This window comes from Mesoplodon densirostris, chromosome 3, assembly GCF_025265405.1.
Source record: "Mesoplodon densirostris isolate mMesDen1 chromosome 3, mMesDen1 primary haplotype, whole genome shotgun sequence".
NCBI classification, from domain to species: domain Eukaryota; kingdom Metazoa; phylum Chordata; class Mammalia; order Artiodactyla; family Ziphiidae; genus Mesoplodon; species Mesoplodon densirostris.
This window is the reverse complement of record NC_082663.1, coordinates 118,628,181-118,655,730: the sequence shown is the minus strand read 5'-3', so window position 1 is coordinate 118,655,730 and position 27,550 is coordinate 118,628,181. Positions and strand designations below refer to the sequence as shown.

Genomic DNA, 27,550 nt, shown 5'->3' with positions numbered 1-27,550 from the left:
AACTCAACAGTAAAAACCAACAAACAATTTGAAAATGGGAAGAGGACATGAACAAACATTTCACCAAAGAGGATATGTAGATGGCAAATAAGCACATGAAAAAATGTTTAATGTCATTAGATGTTAGAGATATGCAAATTAAATTCACCATGAAATATCACTATACATCTATTACTATTTAATGATAATACAATCTGTTAGATAGATAGTAATAGATAGCAGTATCTATTACTATTAAATGATAATACTAAATACTAGTGAGGATGTGGAGAAACTGGATCTTTCATACATTGTTGGTGGGAATATAAAATGGTTCAGCTACTCTGGAAAGTAGTTGGGCTCTTTCTTATAAAACCAAACATATGCTTATCATTATGACCCAGCAATTACACTCTTGGGCACTTATCCCAGACAAATAAGAACTTAAGTTTATTTTTTAAATTTTATTTTATTTTTGGCTGTGTTGGATCTTCATTGCTGTGTGAGGGCTTTCGCTAGTTGCGGCGAGCGGGGGCTACTCTTTTTTTTTTTTTTTTTTTTTTTTTTTTTACAAATTTAATCAGTTATACATATACATATGTTCCCATATCCCCTCCCTTTTGCGTCTCCCTCCCACCCTCCCTATCCCACCCCTCCAGGCAGTCACAAAGAACCGAGCTGATCTCCCTGTGCTATGCGGCTGCTTCCCACTAGCTATCTACCTTACGTTTGGTGGTGTATATATGTCCATGCCGCTCTTTCACTTTGTCACAGCTTACCCTTCCCCCTCCCCATATCCTCAAGTCCATGCTCTAGTAGGTCTGTGTCTTTATTCCTGTCTTACTCCTAGGTTCTTGATGAAATTTTTTTTTCTTAAATTCCATATATATGTGTCAGCATACAGTATTTGTCTTTCTCTTTCTGACTTACTTCACTCTGTATGACAGACTCTAGGTCCATCCACCTCATTACAAATAGCTCAATTTCATTTCTTTTTATGGCTGAGTAATATTCCATTGTATATATGTGCCACATCTTCTTTACCCATTCATCCGATGATGGACACTTAGGTTGTTTCCATCTCCGGGCTATTGTAAATAGGGCTGCTATGAACATTTTGGTACATGTCTCTTTTTGAATTATGGTTTTCTCAGGGTATATGCCCAGTAGTGGGATTGCTGGGTCATATGGTAGTTCTATTTGTAGTTTTTTAAGGAACCTCCATACCGTTCTCCATAGTGGCTGTACCAATTCACATTCCCACCAGCAGTGCAAGAGTGTTCCCTTTTTTCCACACCCTCTCCAGCATTTATTGTTTCTAGATTTTTTGATGATGGCCATTCTGACTGGTGTGAGATGATATCTCATTGTAGTTTTGATTTGCATTTCTCTAATGAGCAAAGATGTTGAGCATCCTTTCATGTGTTTGTTGGCTGTCTGTATATCTTCTGTGGAGAAATGTCTATTTAGGTCTTCTGCCCATTTTTGGATTGGGTTGTTTGTTTTTTTGCTATTGAGCTGCATGAGCTGCTTATAAATTTTGGAGATTAATCCTTTGTCAGTTGCTTCATTTGCAAATATTTTCTCCCATTCTGAGGGTTGTCTTTTGGTCTTGTTTATGGTTTCCTTTGCTGTGCAAAAGCTTTGAAGTTTCATTAGGTCCCATGTGTTTATTTTTGTCTTTATTTCCATTTCTCTAGGAGGTGGGTCAAAAAGGATCTTGCTGTGATTTATGTCATAGAGTGTTCTGCCTATGTTTTCCTCTAGGAGTTTGATAGTGTCTGGCCTTACATTTAGGTCTTTAATCCATTTTGAGCTTATTTTTGTGTATGGTGTTAGGGAGTGATCTAATCTCATACTTTTACATGTCCCTGTCCAGTTTTCCCAGCACCACTTATTGAAGAGACTGTCCTTTCTCCACTGTACATTCCTGCCTCCTTTATCAAAGATAAGGTGACCATATGTCCGTGGGTTTATCTCTGGGCTTTCTATCCTGTTCCATTGATCTATCTTTCTGTTTTTGTGCCAGTACCATACTGTCTTGATTACTGTAGCTTTGTAGTATAGTCTGAAGTCAGGGAGCCTGATTCCTCCAGCTCCATTTTTCGTTCTCAAGATTGCTTTGGCTATTCGGGGTCTTTTGTGTTTCCATACAAATTGTGAAATTTTTTGTTCTAGTTCTGTGAAAAATGCCATTGGTAGTTTGATAGGGATTGCATTGAATCTGTAGATTGCTTTGGGTAGTAGAGTCATTTTCACAATGTTGATTCTTCCAATCCAAGAACATGGTACATCTCTCCATCTATTTGTATCATCTTTAATTTCTTTCATCAGTGTCTTATAATTTTCTGCATACAGGTCTTTTGTCTCCTTAGGTAGGTTTATTCCTAGATATTTTATTCTTTTTGTTGCAATGGTAAATGGGAGTGTTTCCTTGATTTCACTTTCAGATTTTTCATCATTAGTATATAGGAATGCCAGAGATTTCTGTGCATTAATTTTGTATCCTGCAACTTTACCAAATTCATTGATTAGCTCTAGTAGTTTTCTGGTAGCATCTTTAGGATTCTCTATGTATAGTATCATGTCATCTGCAAACAGTGACAACTTTACTTCTTCTTTTCCCATTTGGATTCCTTTTATTTCCTTTTCTTCTCTGATTGCTGTGGCTAAAACTTCCAAAACTATGTTGAATAAGAGTGGTGAGAGTGGGCAACCTTGTCTTGTTCCTGATCTTAGTGGAAATGGTTTCAATTTTTCACCATTGAGGACGATGCTGGCTGTGGGTTTGTCATATATGGCCTTTATTATGTTGAGGAAAGTTCCCTCTATGCCTACTTTCTGCAGGGTTTTTATCATAAATGGGTGTTGAATTTTGTCAAAAGCTTTCTCTGCATCTATTGAGATGATCATATGGTTTTTCTCCTTCAGTTTGTTAATATGGTGTATCACGTTGATTGATTTGCGTATATTGAAGAATCCTTGCATTCCTGGAATAAACCCCACTTGATCATGGTGTATGATCCTTTTAATGTGCTGTTGGATTCTGTTTGCTAGTATTTTGTTGAGGATTTTTGCATCTATGTTCATCAGTGATATTGGCCTGTAGTTTTCTTTCTTTGTGACATCCTTGTCTGGTTTTGGTATCAAGGTGATGGTGGCCTCGTAGAATGAGTTTGGGAGTGTTCCTCCCTCTGCTATATTTTGGAAGAGTTTGAGAAGGATAGGTGTTAGCTCTTCTCTAAATGCTTGATAGAATTCGCCTGTGAAGCCATCTGGTCCTGGGCTTTTGTTTGTTGGAAGATTTTTGATCACAGTTTCAATTTCAGTGCTTGTGATTGGTCTGTTCATATTTTCTATTTCTTCCTGATTCAGTCTTGGCAGGTTGTGCATTTCTAAGAATTTGTCCATTTCTTCCAGGTTGTCCATTTTATTGGCATAGAGTTGCTTATAGTAATCTCTCATGATCTTTTGTATTTCTGCAGTGTCAGTTGTTACTTCTTTTTCATTTCTAATTCTATTGATTTGAGTCTTCTCCCTTTTTTTCTTGATGAGTCTGGCTAATGGTTTATCAATTTTGTTTATCTTCTCAAAGAACCAGCTTTTAGTTTTATTGATCTTTGCTATCGTTTCCTTCATTTCTTTTTCATTTATTTCTGATCTGATTTTTATGATTTCTTTCCTTCTGCTAACTTTGGGATGTTTTTGTTCTTCTTTCTCTAATTGCTTTAGGTGCAAGGTTAGGTTGTTTATTCGAGATGTTTCCTGTTTCTTAAGGTGGGATTGTATTGCCATAAACTTCCCTCTTAGAACTGCTTTTGCTGCATCCCATAGGTTTTGGGTCGTCGTGTCTCCATTGTCATTTGTTTCTAGGTATTTTTTAATTTCCTCTTTGATTTCTTCAGTGATCACTTCGTTATTAAGTAGTGTATTGTTTAGCCTCCATGTGTTTGTATGTTTTACAGCTCTTTTCCTGTAATTGATATCTAGTCTCATAGCATTGTGGTCGGAAAAGATACTTGATACAATTTCAATTTTCTTAAATTTACCAAGGCTTGATTTGTGACCCAAGATATGATCTATCCTGGAGAATGTTCCATGAGCACTTGAGAAAAATGTGTATTCTGTTGTTTTTGGATGGAATGTCCTATAAATATCAATTAAGTCCATCTTGTTTAATGTATCATTTAAAGCTTGTGTTTCCTTATTTATTTTCATTTTGGATGACCTGTCCATTGGTGAAAGTGGGGTGTTAAAGTCCCCTACTATGATTGTGTTACTGTCGATTTCTCCTTTTATGGCTGTTAATATTTCCCTTATGTATTGAGGTGCTCCTATGTTTGGTGCATAAATATTTACAATTGTTATATCTTCTTCTTGGATTGATCCCTTGATCATTATGTAGTGTCCTTCTTTGTCTCTTCTAGTAGTCTTTATTTTAAAGTCTATTTTGTCTGATATGAGAATTGCTACTCCAGCTTTCTTTTGGTTTCCATTTGCATGGAATATCTTATTCCATCCCCTTACTTTCAGTCTGTATGTGTCTCTAGGTCTGAAGTGGGTCTCTTGTAGACAGCATATATATGGGTCTTGTTTTTGTATCCATTCAGCCAGTCTGTGTCTTTTGGTGGGAGCATTTAGTCCATTTACATTTAAGGTAATTATTGATATGTATGTTCCTATTCCCATTTTCTTAATTGTTTTGGGTTCATTATTGTAGTTCTTTTCCTTCTGTTGTGTTTCTTGCCTAGAGAAGTTCCTTTAGCATTTGTTGTAAAGCTGGTTTGGTGGTGCTGAACTCTCTCAGCTTTTGCTTGTCTGTAAAGGTTTTAATTTCTCCATCAAATCGGAATGAGATCCTTGCTGGGTAGAGTAATCTTGGTTGCAGGTTTTTCTCCTTCATCACTTTAATTATGTCCTGCCACTCCCTTCTGGCTTGTAGAGTTTCTGCTAAGAGATCAGCTGTTATCCTGATGGGGATTCCCTTGTGTGTTATTTGTTGTTTTTGCCTTGCTGCTTTTAATATGATTTCTTTGTGTTTAATTTTTGACAGTTTGATTAATATGTGTCTTGGTGTATTTCTCCTTGGATTTATTCTGTATGGGACTCTCTGTGCCTCCTGGACTTGATTAACTATTTCCTTTCCCATATTAGGGAAGTTTTCAACTATAATCTCTTCAAATATTTTCTCAGTCCCTTTCTTTTTCTCTTCTTCTTCTGGAACCCCTATAATTCGAATGTTGGTGCGTTTAATGTTGTCCCAGAGGTCTCTGAGACTGTCTTCTGTTCTTTTCATTCTTTTTTCTTTATTTTGCTCTGCAGCAGTTATTTCCACTATTTTATCTTCCACCTCACTTATCCGTTCTTCTGCCTCAGTTATTCTGCTATTGATCCCATCTAGAGTATTTTTTATTTCATTTATTGTGTTTTTAATCGATGCTTGATTCATCTTTAGTTCTTCTAGGTCCTTATTAACTGTTTCTTGCATTTTGTCTATTCTATTTCCAAGGTTTTGGATCATCTTTACCATCATTATTCTGAATTCTTTTTCAGGTAGACTGCCTATTACCTCTTCATTTGTTAGGTCTGGTGGGTTTTTATCTTGCTCCTTCTCCTGCTGTGTGTTTTTCTGTCTTCTCATTTTGCTTATGTTACTGTGTTTGGGGTCTCCTTTTTGCAGGCTGCAGGTTCGTAGTTCCCGTTGTTTTTGGTGTCTGTCCCCAGTGGCTAAGGTTGGTTTAGTGGGTTGTGTAGGCTTCTTGGTGGAGGGGACTACTGCCTGTGTTCTGGTGGATGAGGCTGGATCTTGTCTTTCTGGTGGGCAGGTCCACGTCTGGTGGTGTGTTTTGGGGTGTCTGCGGACTTTTTATGATTTTAGGCCACCTCTATGCTAATGGGTGGCGTTGTGTTCCTGTCTTGCTAGTTGTTTGGCATAGGGTGTCCAGCACTATAGCTTGCTGGTCGTTGAGTGAAGCTGGGTGCTGCTGTTGAGTTTGATATTGTGTGGAGCTGGGAGGTCTCTTGTGGACCAGTGTCCTGAAGTTGGCTCTCCCACCTCAGAGGCACAGCACTGACTCCTGGCTCCTCAAGTTGGGATGATTTGTTGTCTATTCATGTATTCCACAGATGCAGGGTACATCAAGTTGATTGTGGAGCTTTAATCCGCTGCTTCTGAGGCTGCTGGGAGAGGTTTCCCTTTCTCTTCTTTGTTCTCACAGCTCCTGGGTCTCAGCTTTGGATTTGGCCCCGCCTCTGCGTGTAGGTCGCCGGAGGGCGGGGGCTACTCTTTATTGCGGTGCGCGGGCTTCTCACTGTTGTGGCTTCTCTTGTTGCAGAGCATGGGCTCTAGGCGCATGGGATTCAGTAGTTGTGGCATGCGGGCTCAGTAGTTGTGGCTCATGGGCTGTAGAGCGCAGGCTCAGTAGTTGTGGCGCACGGGCTTAGTTGCTCTGCGGCATGTAGGACCTTCCCAGGCCAGGGATCAAACCCATGTCCCCTGCATTGGCAGGCAGATTCTTAACCACTGCACCACCAGGGAAGCCCCCAAGTTTATTTTTTAAAAAACCTTTATACAGGGTTTCCCTGGTGGCGCAGTGGTTGAGGGTCCGCCTGCCGATGCAGGGGACACAGGTTCGTGCCCCGGTCCGGGAAGATCCCACATGCCACGGAGCAGCTGGGCCCATGAGCCATGGCCGCTGAGCCTGCGCGTCTGGAGCCTGTGCTCCGCAATGGGAGAGGCCACAACAGTGAGAGGCCCGCATACTGCAAAAAAATAAACCAAAAAAACCTTTATACAAATGTTCATGCGGTTTTATTCATAATACTCCAAACCTGGAAACAAACATTCTTCAACAGGTGAATGTTTAAACAAACTGTACATCTATATAATGGAATACTACTCAGCATTAAAAAGAAACAAACCATTGATATTTACAGTAACTTGGATAGATCTCAAGTGCTTTAAGTTTAGTAAAAGGGCCAATCTCAATAAATTACAGACTGTGTAACTGTCTGTATAGCTTTCACCAAATGCTAGAATTATAGATATGGAGAACAAATTAGTGGTTGCCAGGGCATAGGGACAGGAGGCAAGGGATGAGAGGATGAGGTGCAACTATAGAGGACTATGGTGGAGTTGTTTGATGGTGATAGAACAGTTCTGTAACTTGATAGTTCTGTTATGAATCTGTATATTAGATAAAATTATAGAGAATGATGCACATACATACATGCAAATGTGTACATGTAAAAGCTGGTGAAATCTGAATAAGGCTTGTGGTCTAGTTAATAGTATTGTACCTATGTCACTTTCTTGGTTTTGACATTGTGCTGTTATTGCATAAGATGTTACCATCGGAGGAAGCTGAATGAAGGTTATATAGTACTTTTGTGTATTATTTTTGTAATTTCCTTTGAGTTTATAATTACTGCAAAATTAAAAGTTTTGTTTTGTTAAAGGCCTTCCTGAGGGCGTGCATCATTTTTGTTAGGCAGAGGTGACTAGTTTCTTATCCTGCTCACTTGTCTGTCATCCCACAGCTCTAGGCAGTGACTCAGCTTTCCTAGACCTCTTTGCCTGGCCTTTGGCAGCCACCCAGAGTCCTCTAGCTGGGTGTAAGGAGAGCATTTCACTGTTTAGCCTAAAGGAGAAGAATATGGCATCGCATAGATGAGATTGCTCTGCTAGGAACTTGGTTTTTTTTTTTTTTAAGAGAGACTGATTCATTTCTTTGGTTGGTGTTTCTGTGGAGTCCTTGTAAGTGGAGAGAAAACCCATAGGTAATAGATGAGCAATTTGGAGCTGACAGCTGCTCATCATCCTGCTTTTTATAAATATTCGGGCCTTTTAATTATTCTTGGAAGATAGAGACATAAGCCACTGTGACCTTTCAGACTCTCTTTATAAGCACTATCCTCTAAAATTGGGAAGAAAACAGAAAGTGTCACATGTATAAAATATCTAATTAAAGCCTCTTATTCACCTCCAACATAACTTCATTTTAAAATCTTTATATGTGTGTGGGGTGGGGAGGTACTGAGCGAAAATTGTTTGAGACGAGTATAGTACATGCAGTAATTTAGCTACTTCAAAAGTTGAACAAATTGTACACCTGTAGTTAGATTGACAGTAATGACAGAGATTTAATTTTCATCAGCAAATTGCTCCCACTCTGACAGCTCTTTACCCACAGTTTCCTCCATCCGGGTTTCCCTAAAATGTTGCTGGATGGGGCAGGGGCAAAGCAAAGATATTCTATGATTGTAGAAGAAAGAGAACCAAGGTGTGGATTATTCCACCTTAGACCTCAGCTTTCCCATGTGAGGTTAAGGGTTGGAGGGTGAGCTTGCATTGCTTCCTCTGACCTCAGTGATTACAAGAATACTTGACATTCTTCCGAACATTGGAAGGCATACTGAGATAGGTGAACCTTGGAAAATCTTGAGTGTGTTCTTGGGGCAGAGGGTTACATGGGTAGACTCTGAGGGCTCTCTATTCTCTGGGCATCTTGGAAAGTATCAGGACTTTTGATAGTACAGATTAAAGAAGATTGCCTCCTAGAGCAGCAGTTCTTTGAGGATGGGTATCCATGGTAGACCACAGGAGTCTTGGGGAGATGTCTTCAATCGAGGATTAACCATCTCTTTGCTACTCTCCTTAGGCAAGGCAGGCCAAAGTTAAACGGCTGTTCCGTCCCATTGAGGAGCTGAAGAAGGACTTTGAGGAGCTGAATGTTGTCATTGAGACTGACATGCAGATCATGGTACGACTGATCAACAAGTTCAATAGTTCCAACTCCAGCCTGGAAGAGAAGATTGCGGCACTCTTTGATCTTGAATATTATGTCCATCAGGTATTATATTTCATTGTCTGTCAGTCTGACTTTTAACTAACAGCTCCAAAAAATAACACCCACTGCCCAAGGCCCTACGAAAATATTGTCACCATCTTTCCTTCTCTCTCAAGGTATTCAACATTTTTTTTAAAATTTATTTATTTATTTATTTATTTTTGGCTGTGTGGGGTCTTCGTTGCTGCACGCGGGCTTTGTTTAGTTGTGGTGAGCAGAGGCTACTCTTCGTTGCGGTGTGTGAGGGCTTCTCATTGCAGTGGCTTTTCTTGTTGTGGAACATGGGCTCTAGGTGCATGGGCTTCAGAAGTTGTGGCTCGCGGGCTCTAGAGCGCAGGCTCAGTAGTTGTGGCGCCCGGGCCTAGTTACTCTGCAGCATGTGGGATCTTTCCGGACCAGGCCTCGAACCCATGTTCCCTGCATTAGCAGGCAGATTCTTAACCACCGCGCCACCAGGGAAGCCCGGTATATAGCATTGTTAATCTAGGCCAATATCTGTTGTAGTAAGATATCTTCTTACAGACCAGAGCCAAGCTCTTTTTCATTTGGAGTGTTACTTCATTTAATTTTTCAACACTGAGGATACAGCAGAGGTAAAATAGATGTGGTACTTGTTCCATGTAGCTTATAGTCTGGAAGTGAGAGTGATTAAATAATGAACAATTGAACAATGAAAAAATTAACAATTTAATAATGAGATAATTTAAGACTGTGATAAGGGCTCCAGAGGGTAATGTGTGAATATATAACAGGGGAACTTAGCCTAGTCAGGGACACTGGGGAAGGCTTCTCTGAAGTTGTGCCATTTAGGCTGAGCATTAAAGGATGATTAGGAGTTAACTAGGCAAAGAGGGGAGATTGGAGCTGGGGGTGGCAAACTATGGCCCACTTTTGTGAACAAAGTTTTATTGGAACACAGTCACATCTGTTTATGTGTTGTTTTATTGCTTTTGACTGTTTTACTGCTACAGTGGCAGAGTCAAGTGGTTGTGAGCCACATGGCTCACAAAGCCAAAAATGTTTACTTTCAGGCCCTTCAGGAAAAGTTTGCCCCATTGTATTAGAGCATTAGAGGCAGAGGAAACAGCATGTGCAAAAATTCTGAGTCAGAGAAGAACTTGGTGAGATTGAGGACCTGGAAAAGACTGGAGTGACTGGAGCACAGAGACCAGTGGGTGGGGTGGCATAGATAAAGTGGAAAGGTTAGGGAGTCAGAGAGGTGAGGTTTGGAAAATCATTCTCTTCATGATTTTATCCTTGATCCTAAGAACCACTGGGGAGTTTGAAGCAGGGAAATGACTGATCAGACTTGTGCCATAATTGTAATAGTTAATGTTTATTGAGCATTATCATATACTAGGCACATATTCAAGTGCCTTGTACACATTAATTCATTGACTTCCATACCTGCCTTTGGAGTACTACTGTTAATACCATTTTATAACTGAGGCAAATAAAACACAGGTCACATTTGTGATTTCCCAAGGTCAGCCAGTTAGTGAGGGTAGAGCTGGGATTTGCAACAAGATCTGTCTGACCCTAAACTCTGTGCTCTAAACCTTTTGGCTACTCACAGGATACTGGTGCCATCTGAATGAAGCTCAGAGGAGAATAGGTGGATGTAAGTGGAAGGAGCCAAGAGAGGTCATGCACTTATTGAATAAGTTAATTTATTGCACGCCTGTTAAGTTCCAGGCACTGTTCCAGTCACTTAAGATACATTTGTGAACAAAATTGGAGCTTACCTTCTAGAAGAGGCAGATAGACAACAAACATAACTAACAAGTAAATTATATATAATATGTTTGAAGGTGATAGATACTATTCAAAAATAAAAAGTAGAGCAGGATAAGGATTGGCAGTGTTGGGAAGGAAGATTTCAGACAGGAGCAACAGCAAGTACCGAATCCTAAAGGTGGGAGCATATCTAGTGTGTTTGGGGAACAATAATGTGGCGGGAGCTAAGAGAAGGGGGAGGGAAGTAGGTAAAACTTGGAGAGATAAGGGAAGGGAGATCACGGAGCGCCGTGGAAAAGAATGAAATTGGACAGACACTGTTTGGAGGATGTTGAGCAGAAGAAGCATTTGATCTGACTTACTTTTAAAGGATCCCTCTGGCTGTGTGTTGAGAATTAGTCTGTAGGCCGAGGGCATGGGTAGGAGCAGGAAAACCAGATAGGAGGCTATTGCAGTAATCCAGACTAGGGGCGATGGTGGCCTGGGAAAGCTGTGCAATCATAATCAAAGGCTTGTTTGAGATCTTCATCAAGACATAGATCTTCAGCATCCTCCCACGCACGACAGCGTCCTTGTTCTCTATAAACTAGGCCAAAAGACATTCTTTAGGATTTTGCCAGCCTTTGTGTTGAGAGAGGATGAGTATGTACTGTATCTGCAGGAATTATGGGGTGGCCTCTTCATCTCTCTCTGCTCATAACTCTTTCTCAGGCCTCAAATAGCAGGTCTGTGATCCTTTTAGAGAAGAAAATGGACCTGGGTTCTCTTTCCTCTTTCCAGTCTTTCTCTCCAGGGTAAAAAACAAAAATTCCAACAGCTTTTCCGTTATAGATATTTAAAGGATTAAGGATCCTAGGGGTTATTGGCCACTCAGTCCTGCTCTGATGTTGACAGCTTTTACTCTTTCTCATCTTAACATACTTGGATGGATCTTTAGGTATCAGGCTTCAGGCTCTTTAGTTGCAGCATAAAAGGCCAAATGACCTTTTATAAGAGCTTATCTTACCTAGGGGGAGTGAGTACACAGGAGGCTAGCAGGGCCCTAACAAATTTTATTTCCCTTGCAGGTTCTTTGGTCACCCTGCAGTGTCATCTCTAGGCTGATAACCCATTCTGCTTTCATGGGTCACTGGGTAGGATTAACAGTTTCTTGGACATCACCAAACTTAGCCTGTGGTCAGTCCAGGAACCAGTCCCTGCATGGAGACCAAACTTGATCTTTTGGCAGAAGAGTCATAAGTGTTTTGGGTGATTGGTCTTTTGAGTAGAAATATGGATAAGGTGGTTTGGGCTGGTATGTCGGGCTTCCTGCAGCAGTGTTGTGATTTCACCAGGGGGTTAAAGAAGACATAGCTCGGCCTTAAGTTCCAGTTGCGATGGGGAATTAGGGTGATGTAGTACTAGCTTTGAGGAAGATAGAACTCTTCTTGCCAGGAACATACTTAGTCCATTTCTATTCTAGACTTACTGATTGGCAGTTTTGAGGAGCTATGGGCTTCAAGGACCCAAAGTGGATCTGCCCAAGGATTCCTCACAGCCATGTTTGAATTATTAAACGAGATTTGTGAAAAGCAAAACTGTGTGTGTGGAAACAGTGTGTGAGTTGTTTATGAGGAACAGTCACTGTCTGCCCCATCCACCCTGGGGTGGTGTATTTGCCTTCCCTCATGTGACTCCTCAGTTATTTACCATCATTTCTCTCGTTCTTTATTCTCTTGGTTCTCTCATCGTCTTGTCAGTTTTCTGGTTCCCTTTTTCCCTCCTGAGTGTTGGCAGAGTTCCCTACTGCCTCCTTCCTTATGTGCTCCCTGCTTCTACCTTGAGCTCCTTTCCACCTGTCCCACCCAATCCTGAGGGCAGCCTGGGAAAAGTTCTGGCCCCAGACCCAGACTCTGGTCATGCCTTCTCCTGTGTGATACTGGGCGGGGTCCAGATTTTGGAGCTTGGGTATGCAGTAGGCAGAGTGACTCTTTTCTTCCTAGTTTCCAGTGAAATAACAAATGAGAAAACATCTTGAAAAGGCTGAAGTGCTTATATAAATGTCAGCATTTATAATACCCTGGATTATCTTTGTAGTAATGAAGATAAACTGAATCTAGAATAGAACCTCTGTGACTCTGGGCTGTGTTGCTTTGCTCTGCTAGGGACTCATACCAGCCTTGATAGGTAGCCATCTCAGGCATGAAATTATAGGACTCTGAGCCAGAGTTTTATATCTAGAAAACTTGGAGGAAGGAAGATCAAAGGAGAGGTAGTGAATTCTTAGATTTTAAAATCAAAGTATGTGAGGAAGGAAGACTCAGTAAGTATTATTTATTTATTATTTATGTTTTTGGCTGCGTTGGGTCTTAGTTGCAGCATGCGGTATCTTTTGTTGCGGTGCGTGGGCTTCTCTCTAGTTGTGGTGCGTGGGCTCAGTAGTTGCAGTGCACACGGGCTTAGTTGCCCCGCGGCATGTGGGATCTTAGTTCCCCAACCAGGAATCAAACCTGTGTCCCCTGCATTGGAAGGCGGATTCTTAACCACTGGACCACCAGGGAAGTCCCGTATTATTTGTGCTTATGTCAGCAAAGCACCCAGCTCTGAGTCTTCCTAGTTAGCTGGGCTATGGCCCAGTAAATCATTCCTCTTCATAGGACATATTAGGGCAGACAAATGCCAACCCTGGCTTGGGGACCTTATGACAGAGCAGACTCCATGCTTACTTCATGGCCCTGGATTGGCCATCTCTTTAGGTTTGTGGTACAAGCGACCCATTCATTTTGTTGACACACATACACCAGATTGCCTTTTTTACTCACAGTGGAGTTTATTTCAGTAACATCTTTTTCTGATCAAATTTATTCATTGGTTTAATGATGATTTATTGAACACTTAACTATATGCTTACACTGTTGTAATCACTGGGCGTATACCAGTGGACAGAAAGACAAAAACCCCTGCTCTTGTGGTTGAGTATAAGAATGATCTTCTAAGTGGTAAAAATGGGCTAGGCTTCTCCAAAAACATAGGCAGAGTCAAATACAGCCCTTCAAACTGGATTTCTCTGTTAGAGCCATCTTCCAGTTTGGAAAGATACAGTCAGGTAGGAAAGGGCTCAGTGGTGTCTGGAGGAAAAAGGTGGATAGTAGTCACATTGTTGTTGGGCTCTAGTTTCCTGAGTTTTCCTGATTATTTGTAGAGTGGGATCAGCATGTAGACAAGAGACAGCTTTTATAGCAACAGAGATATTTTCAAGGGAGACTGTAGCTACTGCATGGGGAAAACAGGATCCAGTGACCTTTCTGAGGAAGTTGAGTCTTCTTGTTCCAGGATACCAATAAAGCTTGGGGAATGAGATTCCCTATAGAATAAAAGAGACAGAGTCTGGACTTGGGGCTTTGGACCTTAAGTATAGCCTAGACCAGTGTTGTCCGAAGGAACTTTATGGGATGGTAGAAATGTTCTGCACTGTCCAATAATAGCCACTAGTGAGTAGCACAGACCTAGGCTAAAGCTTTTGAGAGAGAGACTTTTGTGCAGATTTATCATGAGTGTCCTCAGATTCAGTCAACCTTAGACTATAAAGTGAGGAAGAGGGAAGAGAAGCATACTATTGTTATTCTTCTCCTAGCACTTTTCCAGCCCTTTCCCTGCAACAGAGTTCCTATTACGGTCCCTGATTTCTAATTAAAAATCAGCTTTTTAAAAAGTGTCTGCTGCCTCCACTGCCCCCATTGAGGCTGGACACCAACAGGAAGCATAGTGCCATTTACTACTGCTGATGACACCAGATCTTTGTGTTAACAGCTTGTATATTATGAGTAAGCTTGTGACTCATTACGGTATTAGAATTTTCCAGGACGTTTTGGCATAAGCAATTGCTAGGTACCATTTCTGCCAGTTCCCACGCAGGTGCTCATAAATCATGTTGGGTGAATTAGGAATTCTCAAATTTAAGATTATTTTAAAATGTAGTTTGTTTTTACAAACGCTTTCCTAATTAGAAAGGCCACTGAGACTTTTTACTTGATTTTTTAGTTTGTTCTTCAATAGTCACCAAAAGAAAGGCTCTTCTTTCCTTGATGTCTGTACTGTACTAAGCAGTGCCTCTGTTGCAGATGGATAACGCACAGGACCTGCTTTCCTTCGGTGGCCTTCAAGTGGTGATCAATGGGCTGAACAGCACAGAACCCCTGCTGAAGGAGTATGCTGCGTTTGTGCTGGGTGCTGCGTTTTCCAGGTGAGCAGCATGGATGGACATCCCATTGGCCAGGATCCTTTGGAACCTTCAGGTGAAGTCTAGCTTTACTCTTGGCCTGACTGGCCTGGAAGAAGGTTACATTTGAACTCATGCACATCTCTATCCACAGTTTAGTGTAATCCCATTGAAACTAGAGTAAGAATTTGATTCTGCCCTTATTCCAAGTAGATAAGAATTTTCACCCATGTTGTCAGCATCTGTGACTCTTGATTCCCCCTCATCTTATATGTATGGACTTTTTTTTTTTTGGCTGTGTTGGGTCTTCGTTGCTGTGCGTGGGCTTTCTCTAGTTGCGGCTAGCGGGGGCTACTCTTTGTTGCAGTGAGCAGGCTTCTCATTGCGGTGGCTTCTCTGGTTGTGGAGCACAGGCTCTAGGCGCGTGGGCTTCAGTAGTTGCAGCATGCAGGCTCAGTAGTTGTGGCTCACGGGCTCTAGAGCACAGGCTCAGTAGTTGTGGTGCACAGGCTTAGTTGCTCCGTGGCATGTGGGATCTTCCCGGACCAGGGATCGAACCCATGTGCCCTGCATTGGCAGGCGGATTCTCAACCACTGCGCCACCAGCAAAACCCTGTATGGACATTTAATAACATATTTTAGGTCACATTCTCTGTTTTATTTAAAGCTAGTTGAAGTTAGACCAACCATAGGTAGTTGAGAGGAAGGGGAATGAACTCCAAGAGCTGATCCTTTTGTCAGTAAAGCTACTCTGGTGATGAATAAATGATGAACCTGACCAAGGAGGGCCTTCTGGGGGGAAATGTGTCTTCCCCTAGTTGCCTGGAACCAATCAACATGCAGTCAGATTATCACACTCTCTGGATTGGGAATTGTTTAAATTTCAGTTAGCCTGGCTTATGCTAGAAGACTGATCAGGCAAGAGAAATGAGCATCTCTAAGGAGTGGATGCAGAAAGAGATTTGAACACCTCATCATTATACTCATCCTAAAAAAGTCAAGATGTCTTCAAGCTGTAGTTGGTCCGTTGGAACTATAGTTCCTTCTGTTTTTGAAAATCTGTTCTAGGACCATTTGTTCCTCTACAACAGGAACCAGTATTCTGATTCTTGCTTTAAGGGCACGTGTGGTTCCTATTAAGTGTTGCCTCGCTTGCATGCAGGGATTGTGGTGATGTAGGAAAAAGGCTATTCTGAACATTTTTACCCTTAGAATCTTTTTTTAAAATTAATTTTTATTGGAATATAGTTACTTTACAATGTTGTATTAGTTTCTACTGTACAGCAAAATGAATCAGCTATACATATATATATTCCCTCTTTTTTGGATTTCCTTCCTATTTAGGTCACCACAGAGCATTGAGTAGAGTTCCCTGTGCTATACAGTAGGTTCTCATTAGTTATCTATTTTATACATAGTATCAGTAGTGTATATATGTCAATCTCAATCTCCCAATTCCTCTCACCCCCCTTTTCCCTTTGTTATCCATATATTTGTTCTCTACGACTGTGTCTCTGTTTCTGCTTTGCAAATAAGATCATCTATACCATTTTTCTAGATTCCACATATATACATTAATATACAATATTTGTTTTTCTCTTTCTGACTTACTTCACTCTGTATGACAGTCTCTAGGTCCATCCACATCTGCAAATGACCCAATTTTGTTCATTTTTATGGCTGAGTAATATTCCATTGTATATATGTACCACACCTACTTTATCCATTCCGCTGTTGATGGACAGGAATCTTTGTTTTGAAAAGATTTCCTTTGCCTTTCATCTCTGCTTATCTTTATTTAATCACAGTATCGGTCTGATGCCCTCTCATTCTCAAAGACTTAAGCATCTTTTCTTAGTAAATTGAAGGGCAGAGCTAGGAAGGCTGGAAGAATTGTTCCATGGGGAGAGGTTGAGGGCACTGCAGGCCTTTGTTTCCCTTATTGCTTACCTGCCTCATCTTCAACCCCTGGTTGTCCTGTGGACTCCAGGGCATATCTCCCTTGCTCTGATTTACCAGAGCCAGGCAGGGGTATCACTGCCTGTGCACCTACTGGAAAGGTGAAGAATATGTGAATTTGTCGATGGTAGCTGTGATTTCAGCCCCGGAAAAGTTAAGGTCCTTATCTTCATAAGGCTTTAGAGGCTTGCGAACTTACTGAGGCTCACTTTTTGTTTCTCATGCCATAAAATAATTGATTCAAATGTTATTAACCTCTCTCCCAGACCCTTTTGGGTAATCTTTTCTGTAATCCCAAATACTTTCTTTCTACTTTGAATGTGAACAAATGATTCTATGTATACTTTTCCATTGCTTCCGGAAACACATTTCATGGGGGAAACATCTTGATGTCACATCTTAGTTAAGGGAGACTAAGTGACTTGAGAAGCATGCTCTGGACCTGCTTAGCAAGCCATAACTCATCTGGGGTCTGTGCCAATATGTGGTGTTATTAAGACTTTTTCATGATTGTATTAGTGTAAGACCGTGTTAACATTTATGTGGCATCACTAAAATTTAAATAGAGATAAATATAAAATATTGCAATTTAGTGTTTTGGTGGCAAGAAAGCTGCTGTATTCAAAAATGGTCTAGTCAGGATTTCGATGGCTCACTGGAGGGCAGTTACAGTGACAGCATGGTATAGTGCCAGAGCTTTTGGAAGCCAACAGCAGGCTCCTGAACATCACGAAAATGTCAGTGTTTTATGCAAAGAGGAACTTGATGCAAGCTAAAAATATTTCTATGCAGAGAGGCAGGTTTCAGTGGTCTAGTCTGATATTCATTATTTATTCTTGATGTCCTAAGTATTGGTTCCGCAGCTCCCTACCTGCCCTCAGCATGCAGGTGTGCACACACATAGCATGCATGTATGCATATGTGCACATACAAAATGATTGTGTGAGTTTGTTCTTTGTCAAGAGGGCATTCAAGGGGTAGTGAGCACATTGGAATCATGGAGTCTCACGGTTTGGGGATCTTGTTTAGAAGTCATTCCTTCCAGTTTTCTGCTGATGAGCAGGAATATTGCCCAGTCAGTCCAGATGTTTGACTGTTTGGGAGGACTAGGTAGACCACTGTACCTAGAGTCAGAAAATCTAGGTTCAAGTCCAGTCTCTATCATTTCCTGGTTGTTTGCCTATGGGCAAGGGATTTTCACCTTTCTAAGCCTCACCTTTTTCATTTGTTAGCTAGAAGCAATAATAGGTTTCCTCTGCATTTCATAAGACTGAATGAACATGAAAGAACATAATATACAATAAGTCCTGTGAAAATGCTTATAAAGTACCTGTCAGTGATGTGGGGTATATCATCATGTTCATCGTGTGTCCTTTTTACTCTGAGTTTTCACTATAAGGCACTTCTTTTTCTTTTGTTTTTACAGTGCAGACCTTTGTCTTCCTCATTTTCTCTTCTATTAAGAGCTTGCATTCTACCACATATATCTCTTGGTGTTAACCTTGCTGCTTCATGAGGGTATTTATTTGCCTACCTGAGTTAATTGCTTCATCAGGCCTCCACATACATTCTGTGGATGGAGAGATCTCTTCCTTGGTGTTAAATGTGAAGCAGTTAATCCAAGATCAAGAAGAAAGAGTTGACATAAGTGTAATTGATGTGGCCACTCAGTGTTACGTGGCCACTGAAAGTTTGTTCCCTTTTTAAAATATTATTCACACTCATTATGGGTCACACACATTCATTTTCTGCTGCCCATGTTTTTGTTGCCCATGTGCAAGGCAGGTCAGGCTCTTGCATAAGAAGATATGTAAAGATAGGGAGGTAGGAGTCTGATGCCTTTGGCATCTTCATCTTTCCTTTCTCCTTCCCTCTCCCTCCCTCCTTCCTTCTCCCTACCTCCTTCCCTCCTTCCCTTTCTCCTTTCTCCTTTCTTCAAGTCAGATACTTTCAGTGGTCTTTCTGTGACCTGATTTCATCTCATGATGGCACCTGCCTGTGTTTGTCTACAGTCTGGCCTATGAGAAGTCTCTGGAATCCTGGGCAAGTTATTTGTGTTTCTGTGTTTGGGAACACTCAGAAAGGCCTTGTGAATTTCAGAAGTCATGCAGCCTTCTGTAAACTCGTTTTGGTTTCACTTCTCAGCTAACTGGCTGCTTCCTTTTGTTTTCCACTATCTCCCTATCTGTAGCCTTACCTTTTAACTGTCAGGAGTTAAATTATCAAGAAACTGGTATGCTTATCCCAGGGATCACTGGCTTTTGCTGTTCTCATGACCCTCCCTCAGTCACTTTTGGTGTTCTCTGTCCATCTTTAATAACTCACATTCTTATATGCATATGTATGAATTATTATGCAATTACATAGGCTTGTAAATGCTCACTGTATGCAGTCCTTTTGTTTGAACTGTCTGTAGTTTGCAGTGTGTCGTGAACCTATGCCTAGTACAGAAAGGGAGGTACATGTGCAGTCAGTCATAGTGTGATTATGGCCTCTTATGATGAATCCCTGGAACAGGATTACATTCTACCCTGTCTTCAACATCTTCATTGGAACCTCCTTAGGAAATATTGAGTTACATACATCTCTTTATAAAATGAATGTTTATCCCACTGCTGACCTTCACACTGTCACCCCATGCTTCGTTGGTTCTCTAGTTTTCTCCGTTGTACTCTTCCCACTGATATTTTACTAATTAATTTTAACCATTTGGCCAGTGTCAAATCATTGTGTCCTGTTTCCATCGGTTGGCCTCCAATTTCCAGATTTCTTTCCTGCTATCCCAGTGAATTTCAGGGCTCATCTGTATCTTCTCTGTCTTTCCTGATGGCTCTTGTGAGTTTCCTGGGGATCAGCATTCTTAATTCCATTGACCTTTACCTTTACTGCTGTCATCCAGTAGATATCTCGAAACTTGTTTCCGTTTTTTCCCCAACATTTCATGTTCTCTGCCCACCTCCATCATGTCTTCACATTTTCATCTCTCCTCTTAAATGTGGTTTTTATCCTTGTTGTGATCTCCAACCTCTGCATGCCCTCCTGTTCTCCCCTTTGCCGTCAGTGTTCCTCACTCTCTTGCCACTCTCTAGGCTCCTTCCTCTTAGCCCACAGATGTTCTCATTTACTTATCCACTGACCCCTGCCAGCCTTCCTTTCCAAACTTCTTGGAAGAGTAGACAAAAAGGGATCCAAATAAGTGCACATGAGATACCATCCCTGAAATTTTTCAATAGTATTTTTGCATTACTGACATCTCCATAACGTTTAACAATTTCGACCACTGCTTTCCTTTGGAAACTTTACTTCTTGGCTGCCATGTGATTGTAGTCCCTTGGTCTTGGATGTCTGTAATTAATTACTCCCTCCCCTTTTCTTTTTATGGCAGCATCATCTTCTATCTCCTAATTATGGCAACATCATCTTCTGTCTCCTAATCATCACCTTCTATCTCCTAATTCACCAAGATTATTATGGCCTTGTCCTTATTGTCTCTTCATTTTCTTCACCAATGGTCCTACCTATTCCCATGGTTTCAAATTCTACCTCATGTGGATGACTCCAATGTCTAAGTCCAGTCTTCCTCCTCAGGTCCTTTCCTCCATTTCTACCAGACTGTGTCATTGCACCTCAAACTCAAGGAGAAGAAAGTGGGATTCATTTTGCCTGTCTCATAAACTAGGTTTTTCTTCCACTTTCTCTTTTTATCTATTCTTGGCCATATGATTGTCTTTGTTACCAAAACTTGAAACTTTGGAGTGATATTTGAGCCTTCTTTCTCTCTATTTAGTTGTTTACTTGGTCACTGAGTCCTATGGATTTTTATTTTCATGATTGTTGTCTACTAAACAGAGATTTCCCTTTTATAAATCTATTTTAAGGAACCTTGATATTGTGAGGGCAGCAACATATTTAGGGAGGGGACTCTCTCTCCCAATGCTAGGAAATGAGCCCTGAATAGTCTAAACCAAGCATGGTAATGCCATTTTCTGTGGATGTAGATTGATTTAGAGATAAGCATGTGACCCAGTTCTGACCAATGAGACATAAAGAGATGTTTGCTGGGAAAGCTTCTGGGAAAGATTTTGTTCTCTTATAAAAAGAAAGATAGTAAAGAGACCTTGTCCACTTCTTTCTGCCTTGATTACAGTTGTTGGAGCTACAGCTGGCTTAGACCAGTGAGATGAGATGCACAAGGCAACATGTTGAGGAGGATAAAAGAGGGGAAGGACAGGAAACTAGCTCCTTTATGAATAGTTTAGCTACTATACCGGTTTTGGAACCATCTATTTCCATACTTTTGTTGTGAGAGATAGTCTTTTTTAAAAAAAACAGAAAACAAAAAACAATGTTAGTCATTATTCTGTTACTTGTTTCTGAACATATTTATATTAATAAATTTCAAAAATTTCTCTCACATCTTTAAAATTCCTTTTAAATACCCTTGCTTCTAAGGAGTATTGGGAGGGAGACGCAAGAGGGAGGAGATATGGGGATCTATGTATATGTATAGCTGATTCACTTTGTTATAAAGCAGAAACTAACACACCATTGTAAAGCAATTACTCCAATAAAGATGTTAAAAAAAAAAACACCTAAATACCCTTGCTTCTTCTTAGCACTTATCTCAATTTGCAACTAAATATTTGTTTGATTACCTGTTACCTCTTGATAACCCCTGTTAGACAGTACAAGGGGGATAGGATTCATTTTCTATCTTAATCTTGCTGTCTCCCCAGTATATAGCACAGGACCTAGCATTGAGTGCTAGGAAATGATAATGAAACAATGAAAGAATAAAGTGATACCTAGGAAATGAAGTGTTTTTCAGATAGCATATGAGGGCTGAGTGGAGAATGCTGTCTTTATTAATGACGTAATAGTGGATGATTCATATACCTCACCTTGACCCTTTAAAAATCTAAGGCCATGGAAACAGCACTCCCCACTCCTACCCCCAACCCGGCCCTGCAGCTGAAGGCCCAGAAAATAGAAGATTAGAGATTGGGATGAGGTCAGATGTTGGAAATGCCAGAATTTGAATAAAAGATCAAGTGCAACTCCTAGGACTAGTTCTGACCTCTTGACTCCATGACCTAATTTTTCACACTCCTCTAGTGACAGGGAGGTGCTCAAACCATTTTGTGTCTCATAAATTAATTAGCATATTAACCAGGTTGGCCTGGGCAGTTGGGTAGCCTTATAGCTTTTAAAGCTGCATTCAAAGTCTGGTTTCTTTTTTCAAATGGCAATTAATGACAAATGGAAAATGAGATCTAAGCCTGACCAGCTACCCTGAGTATTGAAGAAACCAAGGCTTCATTCTGAGGAGGGAAGCACCACTTTGCTTAATGAACTTGTCCCTTCTGCATTTCTTTTGAATCTATCTCTGTAATGTTCCCCTGCCTCCTCCAGATTCTGTATGTGGCTGCTTTCAGATTTTTTCATTATTTACTACCTCCTCTTTAATTTCTTCCCTGCATAACTCCAGCCCACAAAGTTCTTTCCTTTCAACTTTATTAGCATTTGTTGTCTGGACTCCTAAACTATCTCTTTTATACATCTAATTCTCTATGTATGCCAGTTCTTTCCTCTGTTTTCCCAATAAAATAGTTTCTTGAGAGTGGAAGCTAGTACCTGGGTCTGTGGTACCCAGAACACGTTATAGAGGGTAAGTTTCATGTAGCTGCTTAGGGCATTTCACGGTACAAACTAAATGGTCCAGCACAAAAGCTGAAATCACCAAAAATCAGTGGGAGGAATGAAGCCAGGAAGAGCAGGGAAGCTCTTAATTTTTTGTTTTGTTTTATTTGTCCTCCAGTGAGTGTGTATTACATTTGTAATTAAAATTTAAACAATAAGTAACAAAGCAAAACAGAATTGGAAGACTTCTGTATCTAGCAAATGGTGGTTTACATTTCCCAAAAAGCATTTTTGGTTCACAGTACTTGAGGATGCTGGATCTATAACATATAAACATTTCCTTAAATGCTCAATTCAGCTGATAAGAAACTGTAGGGCCACTGCTTTGCATAACTAAAGGGGAAATAAATAACATATTCTTTTTAAAAAAATTAATAAATTTATTTATTTATTTTTGGCTGCGTTGGGTCTTCATTCCTGCGTGCGGGCTTTCTCTAGTTGCGGTGAGCTGGGGCTACTCTTCGTTGCGGTGCGCAGGCTTCTTATTGCGGTGGCTCCTCTTGTTGCGGAGCGCAGGCTCTAAGCAGGTGGGCTTCAGTAGTTGTGGTGCATGGGCTTAGTTGTTCTGTGGCATGTGGAATCTTCCCAGACCAGGGCACTAACCTGTGTCCCCTGCATTGGCAGGTGGATTCTTAATCACTGCGCCACCAGAGAAGTCTCAACGTATTCTTTATGTGGTAGTCCTGCAAGAAATTGAGAGAAGTTCCAAAGACAAATATAATGGAAAGCACAAATTCTTAGAGATACGGAATGCTGAAAGTTATATCTGTTCTCAGGACACTTGTCATTCCCTAGTGGCCAAGATCTCTTGATATCAACAGGCGTTAAGCTGGGGGACAGGAGGTGAAAATTTCAGCCCATGAAAGGGAGAATTAGAAAAATGAAAATCTTCTACTCGAAAGGAGGTATTAAGGCATTTTGGCTTTGAACAGAAGGTAGAAAAATTTCCAAGAAAATTATTCACCCTTGAGTGCATTTGGGCTGGAAATCATACTCTTTTTGTGGCCTAAAAATCTCTAAGCTGAGAGTTTAGTCTAAAATAGTCTCGGGAAATAATAAACTAGAAAAAATATTTGCAACTTATATTACAGATATAACATTAATATTCCGATATATATAAAGAGCACCTAAAAATAGTGAGCACATTAATAACCCTATAGAAAAATGGGATAGACACACACGGTTTGCAGAATAAAGGAAATGTAGATGGCTTAACCATATGAAAAAATGCTCAACCTCACTCATAAGAAGAGAAAGACCAATTAAAACTACACTGAGATACTGTTTTTCACCTATCAGGATAGTAGAGGTCCAAAAGTCGATAGCATATTCTGTTTGTGAAGCTGTGGGGAAATAGGCTCTTATACACTGATGGGAGAACTTTAAAATGGAACAACCCTTACAGAAGGAAATTTGGCAATATCTAACAAAATTGCACACATATATTTACCCTTTGAAATATTATTCCTACTTCTAGAATTCTACCTCTATAATACACTGGTAAAGATATGAAAAAACATATGTAAGCTCAAGGTTATTCATTATAGCACTATTTTTAATAGCAAAGATAGGAATCAGCCCAAATGTCCATCAGCAGGGAATTGGTTGAATAAATTATATAATTTATTCCATGGAGTGCTATAGAGTTATAGAAAAGATTTAAGAATGTTTTTGTATAATACAGAATATTTCTGTTGTGATATTTTCCAGGCTATATTGTTAAATGAAAAAAAAAGGTAGAGAAAATTATGAAAAACTGCTATTAAGCATGTGCATGTGCTTATATTTTTAAAAAATGAAGGATAAATGCTATAGGGAGATAGACTTTGTGATCATGCAGATATTTTATGAATTTAAAAACTCAAAATAATTACAAAAAATATTTTTCATAAAAATTGAGAACAAGATGAAACAACTGAATCTAGCTGTCTGTAGAGTTGGTGGGATAATCACACAGGGAGGAACTCTTTTATGTGATTTTACAATCCAATAATTTGACTATACATCCCAATTTGGATGTATTTTAAAGACAGAAAATCTGTAAAACTTTTCAGAAATCCTATTGTTGATGGAAATGTTGGTGTTGTTATTCTCAGACTATTATGTGTATTGTGGGATAAAGCAGATGAATAATTATGCTGGTTTCTCTGAGAACCAGGATTTTCAACGTGCCAGAAGGGAGATACTGATGTAAAGTTGAATATTGGGTAAAATCCCTCTTAGTCCTGATTTTGGATTGAAAGTATTAGTATGATTTCATGATGAATTTTTTCTTAAAAAAGGTATTTTTTTTAGCTCTGTTCACTGAAAGGATCTAGAAAAAAAGATGAACCTGATAACAGTGATCAACTGTGCCTCCTAGATTGTATTTTCTAAATAACATTTCCCTCTAAAATAGCATTTTCCACTAAAAGGAACTGTGATTTCTTAAAGAAATAGCTCATTTCAAATCTGGAGTAAAACATTTGCAAAATGACCCTGGATATCTTGTCATAATCAAAAGCAAGGACATTCTCAAAGACTACTTGGGTCTTGTGTAAAGGACTCAGGGTTCAATGTGAAAAGGTTCCCATTGCCCATAGATGGGACTCTTGGAGTTTCAAGAAGGATAATAACTTCAATGAATTGAAGCAAATCAAATATGTTTAAATCCCCAAGCTCATCATGATACTTAAAAGAACAAATGAAACTTCACTGGTCATTTTTGAAGAGTGCTGGGTAGCAACCAATTCATAATCAAAAATAGCAAATAAATAGAAACAATAAAGCATTTTCTGTTTATCTTGCCTTTCCAATATGAACTGAATCTCCGTGCACTCAACTAGTTGAGGGCAAGTTTATCTTTATAGAGAAACTTTAGCTAAAAAAGGAAGAGTGATGCAGTTAGAATATTACCTTTCTGTAACCTTTAATGAATTAATGGATCTTGGCAATGATCATCAATGGCTGCAAAAGAAAGGCAATCAAACATTATCTGCATTGTTGTGGATGATGTGGTGCACATCCAGTTATCCCTTTAGGACCAAGGCATTTATTCCCCCAGGTCTGGGAGTGTTGGCTACGCAAGGCTCATGATTCAGTTCCTCCAAGAATTAATCCAGAAGGGAGCTGCCTTGCTCAAGGTTATGGCCCCTTCCTGGGGGTAGCCTGCTTCCAAATGACACAAAGTAGGGGTTCAAAGTGCTTCCACCCTTACCTCAAAGGAAACAACTCTGAAAGACCATCCTAACTCCAGAGCTCCCTGTGGGATCAGTTGAGCCCTCTTTTGTAATTGCCATCACAGTTCAGCTTCTCCCATTGCCTAATCCTGCTTCCCTCATCCCTCAGAGGTATTGTACCCAAGAATAGTCCCTAGTATACCTCTTGCCCACAAATCTTAAGAGTTTGTTTATTAGGGAACCTGACTCTGACATGCCTCCTGATAGAAGTAGACACCACCGCCCATGAAGTTGTCTTGATAGAAAATCAAATCTGAATCTGAGATCGAACTTCCAATTTAAAGGAAATTCTGGGGACAGCAGATATGTTAAATGATATAATGGACATGTAATCAGCAAAGTTCAGAATGTTGGAAACTGTAGAACTACTGGATTTTTCAACAATAAATTATAAGAAAAAGATGGAGGGAATGAAACCAGTAAATTAAAGGATACCTAAGATAAATATCAACCAGTTACACTGTATTTAGAGCCTGACCAAATCAACAATGTTAAAAAAATTTGTGAGATAATTGGGGCCATTTAAATAATTACTTGGTATTTGATAATATTAAGGAGTTTCTGTTAGACATTTTTAATGTGAAATGGTACTGTGGTTGTGTTTTTTAAAAAGAGTCATTTTAGAGAAACATAATGAATCATTTATGGGTAAGATGATAGTATGTCTGAGTTTTGCTTTATGCTTATCTGGAGGAAGTGGGGAAGTGGGTGGGTGGGGATATAGATGAAACAAGACTGGTCATGACTTCATAATTTTTAAAGCTGAGTGACAGATCCATGAAGGATTATTATACCATTCTCTGTACTTTAGTCTATAGATGAAAATTTCTGTAAGAAAAAGTTGTGTGTGTTTTTTTTTTAATGTAGTTCCAAATTGGCAGAATTTCCAACTTACTGGTAGAAACAAATATAAACCCTTTTTGGAGGAACACATCTTAAATCTAGGCCTGAAAGCATCTCTACAAAGAAGAAAAAATTGCAATGATCATGAGCTTGCAAACAAACTATTACAAAGCACACACAAAAAATAAGGCATCGAGGGCTTCCCTGGTGGCGCAGTGGTTGAGAGTCCACCTGCTGATGCAGGGGACACGGGTTCGTGCCCGGGTCCGGGAAGATCCCACATGCCGCGGAGCGGCTAGTCCCGTGAGCCATGGCTGCTCATCCTGTGTGTCCGGAGCCTGTGCTCCGCAACAGGAGAGGCCACAAAAGTGAGAGGCCCGCGTACCGAAAAAAAAAAAAGCATCGTGAGTAAAAGACAGCAGAAACAATGTAATCAGACCTGTAAAGCTACGGAGAGTAAAATTTTGAGGGTACAGTATGTAGAATAATTCTTTTAATATGTTTAAAGAAATAAAATATTTTATCAAATGTATGAGAATAACAGACTATCAAAAATAACATCCAGGAAGATTTGAAAAAGATCAAATAGAGCTTCTAGAAGTGGAAAATATAATAATTGCAGTTAGGACCGCAAGAAGGCAGAGTAGAAGGATGTGCGCTCACTCCCTCTTGTGAGAGCACCAGAACCACAACTAACTGCTGAACAGTCATCGACAGGAAGACTCTGGAACTCACCAAAAAAGATACCCCTCATCCAAAGACAATGGAGAGGCTGCAGTGAGACAGTAGGAGGGGCGCAATCACAGTAAAATCAAATCCCATAACTGCTGGGTGGGTGACTCACACACTGGAGAACACTTATACCACAGAAGTCCACCCACTGGAGTGAAGATTCTGAGCCCCACAACAGGCTTCCCAACCTGGGGGTCCAGCAATGGGAGGAGGAATTCCCAGAGAATCAGACTTTGAAGGCTAGTGAGTTTTGATTGCAGGACTTTGACAGGACTGGGGTAAACAGAGACTCCACTCTTGGAGGGCACACACGAAGGAGTGTGTGCATCATGACC

At 40.2% G+C, this 27,550-nt stretch overlaps 1 protein-coding gene across 5 annotated transcripts in view; it reads left to right on the top strand.

Moving 5' to 3' along the window:
* Positions 1–27,550, top strand: part of SIL1 (SIL1 nucleotide exchange factor) — a 303,853-nt gene that overhangs the window by 225,237 nt on the left and 51,066 nt on the right. For all 5 annotated transcript variants that reach the window (XM_060091988.1, XM_060091985.1, XM_060091987.1 and 2 more), the window contains 2 exons: positions 8,640–8,831; positions 14,666–14,787. In XM_060091988.1, the coding sequence (XP_059947971.1) occupies positions 8,640–8,831; positions 14,666–14,787 (314 nt within the window). The remainder of the gene's footprint in view (positions 1–8,639; positions 8,832–14,665; positions 14,788–27,550) is intronic.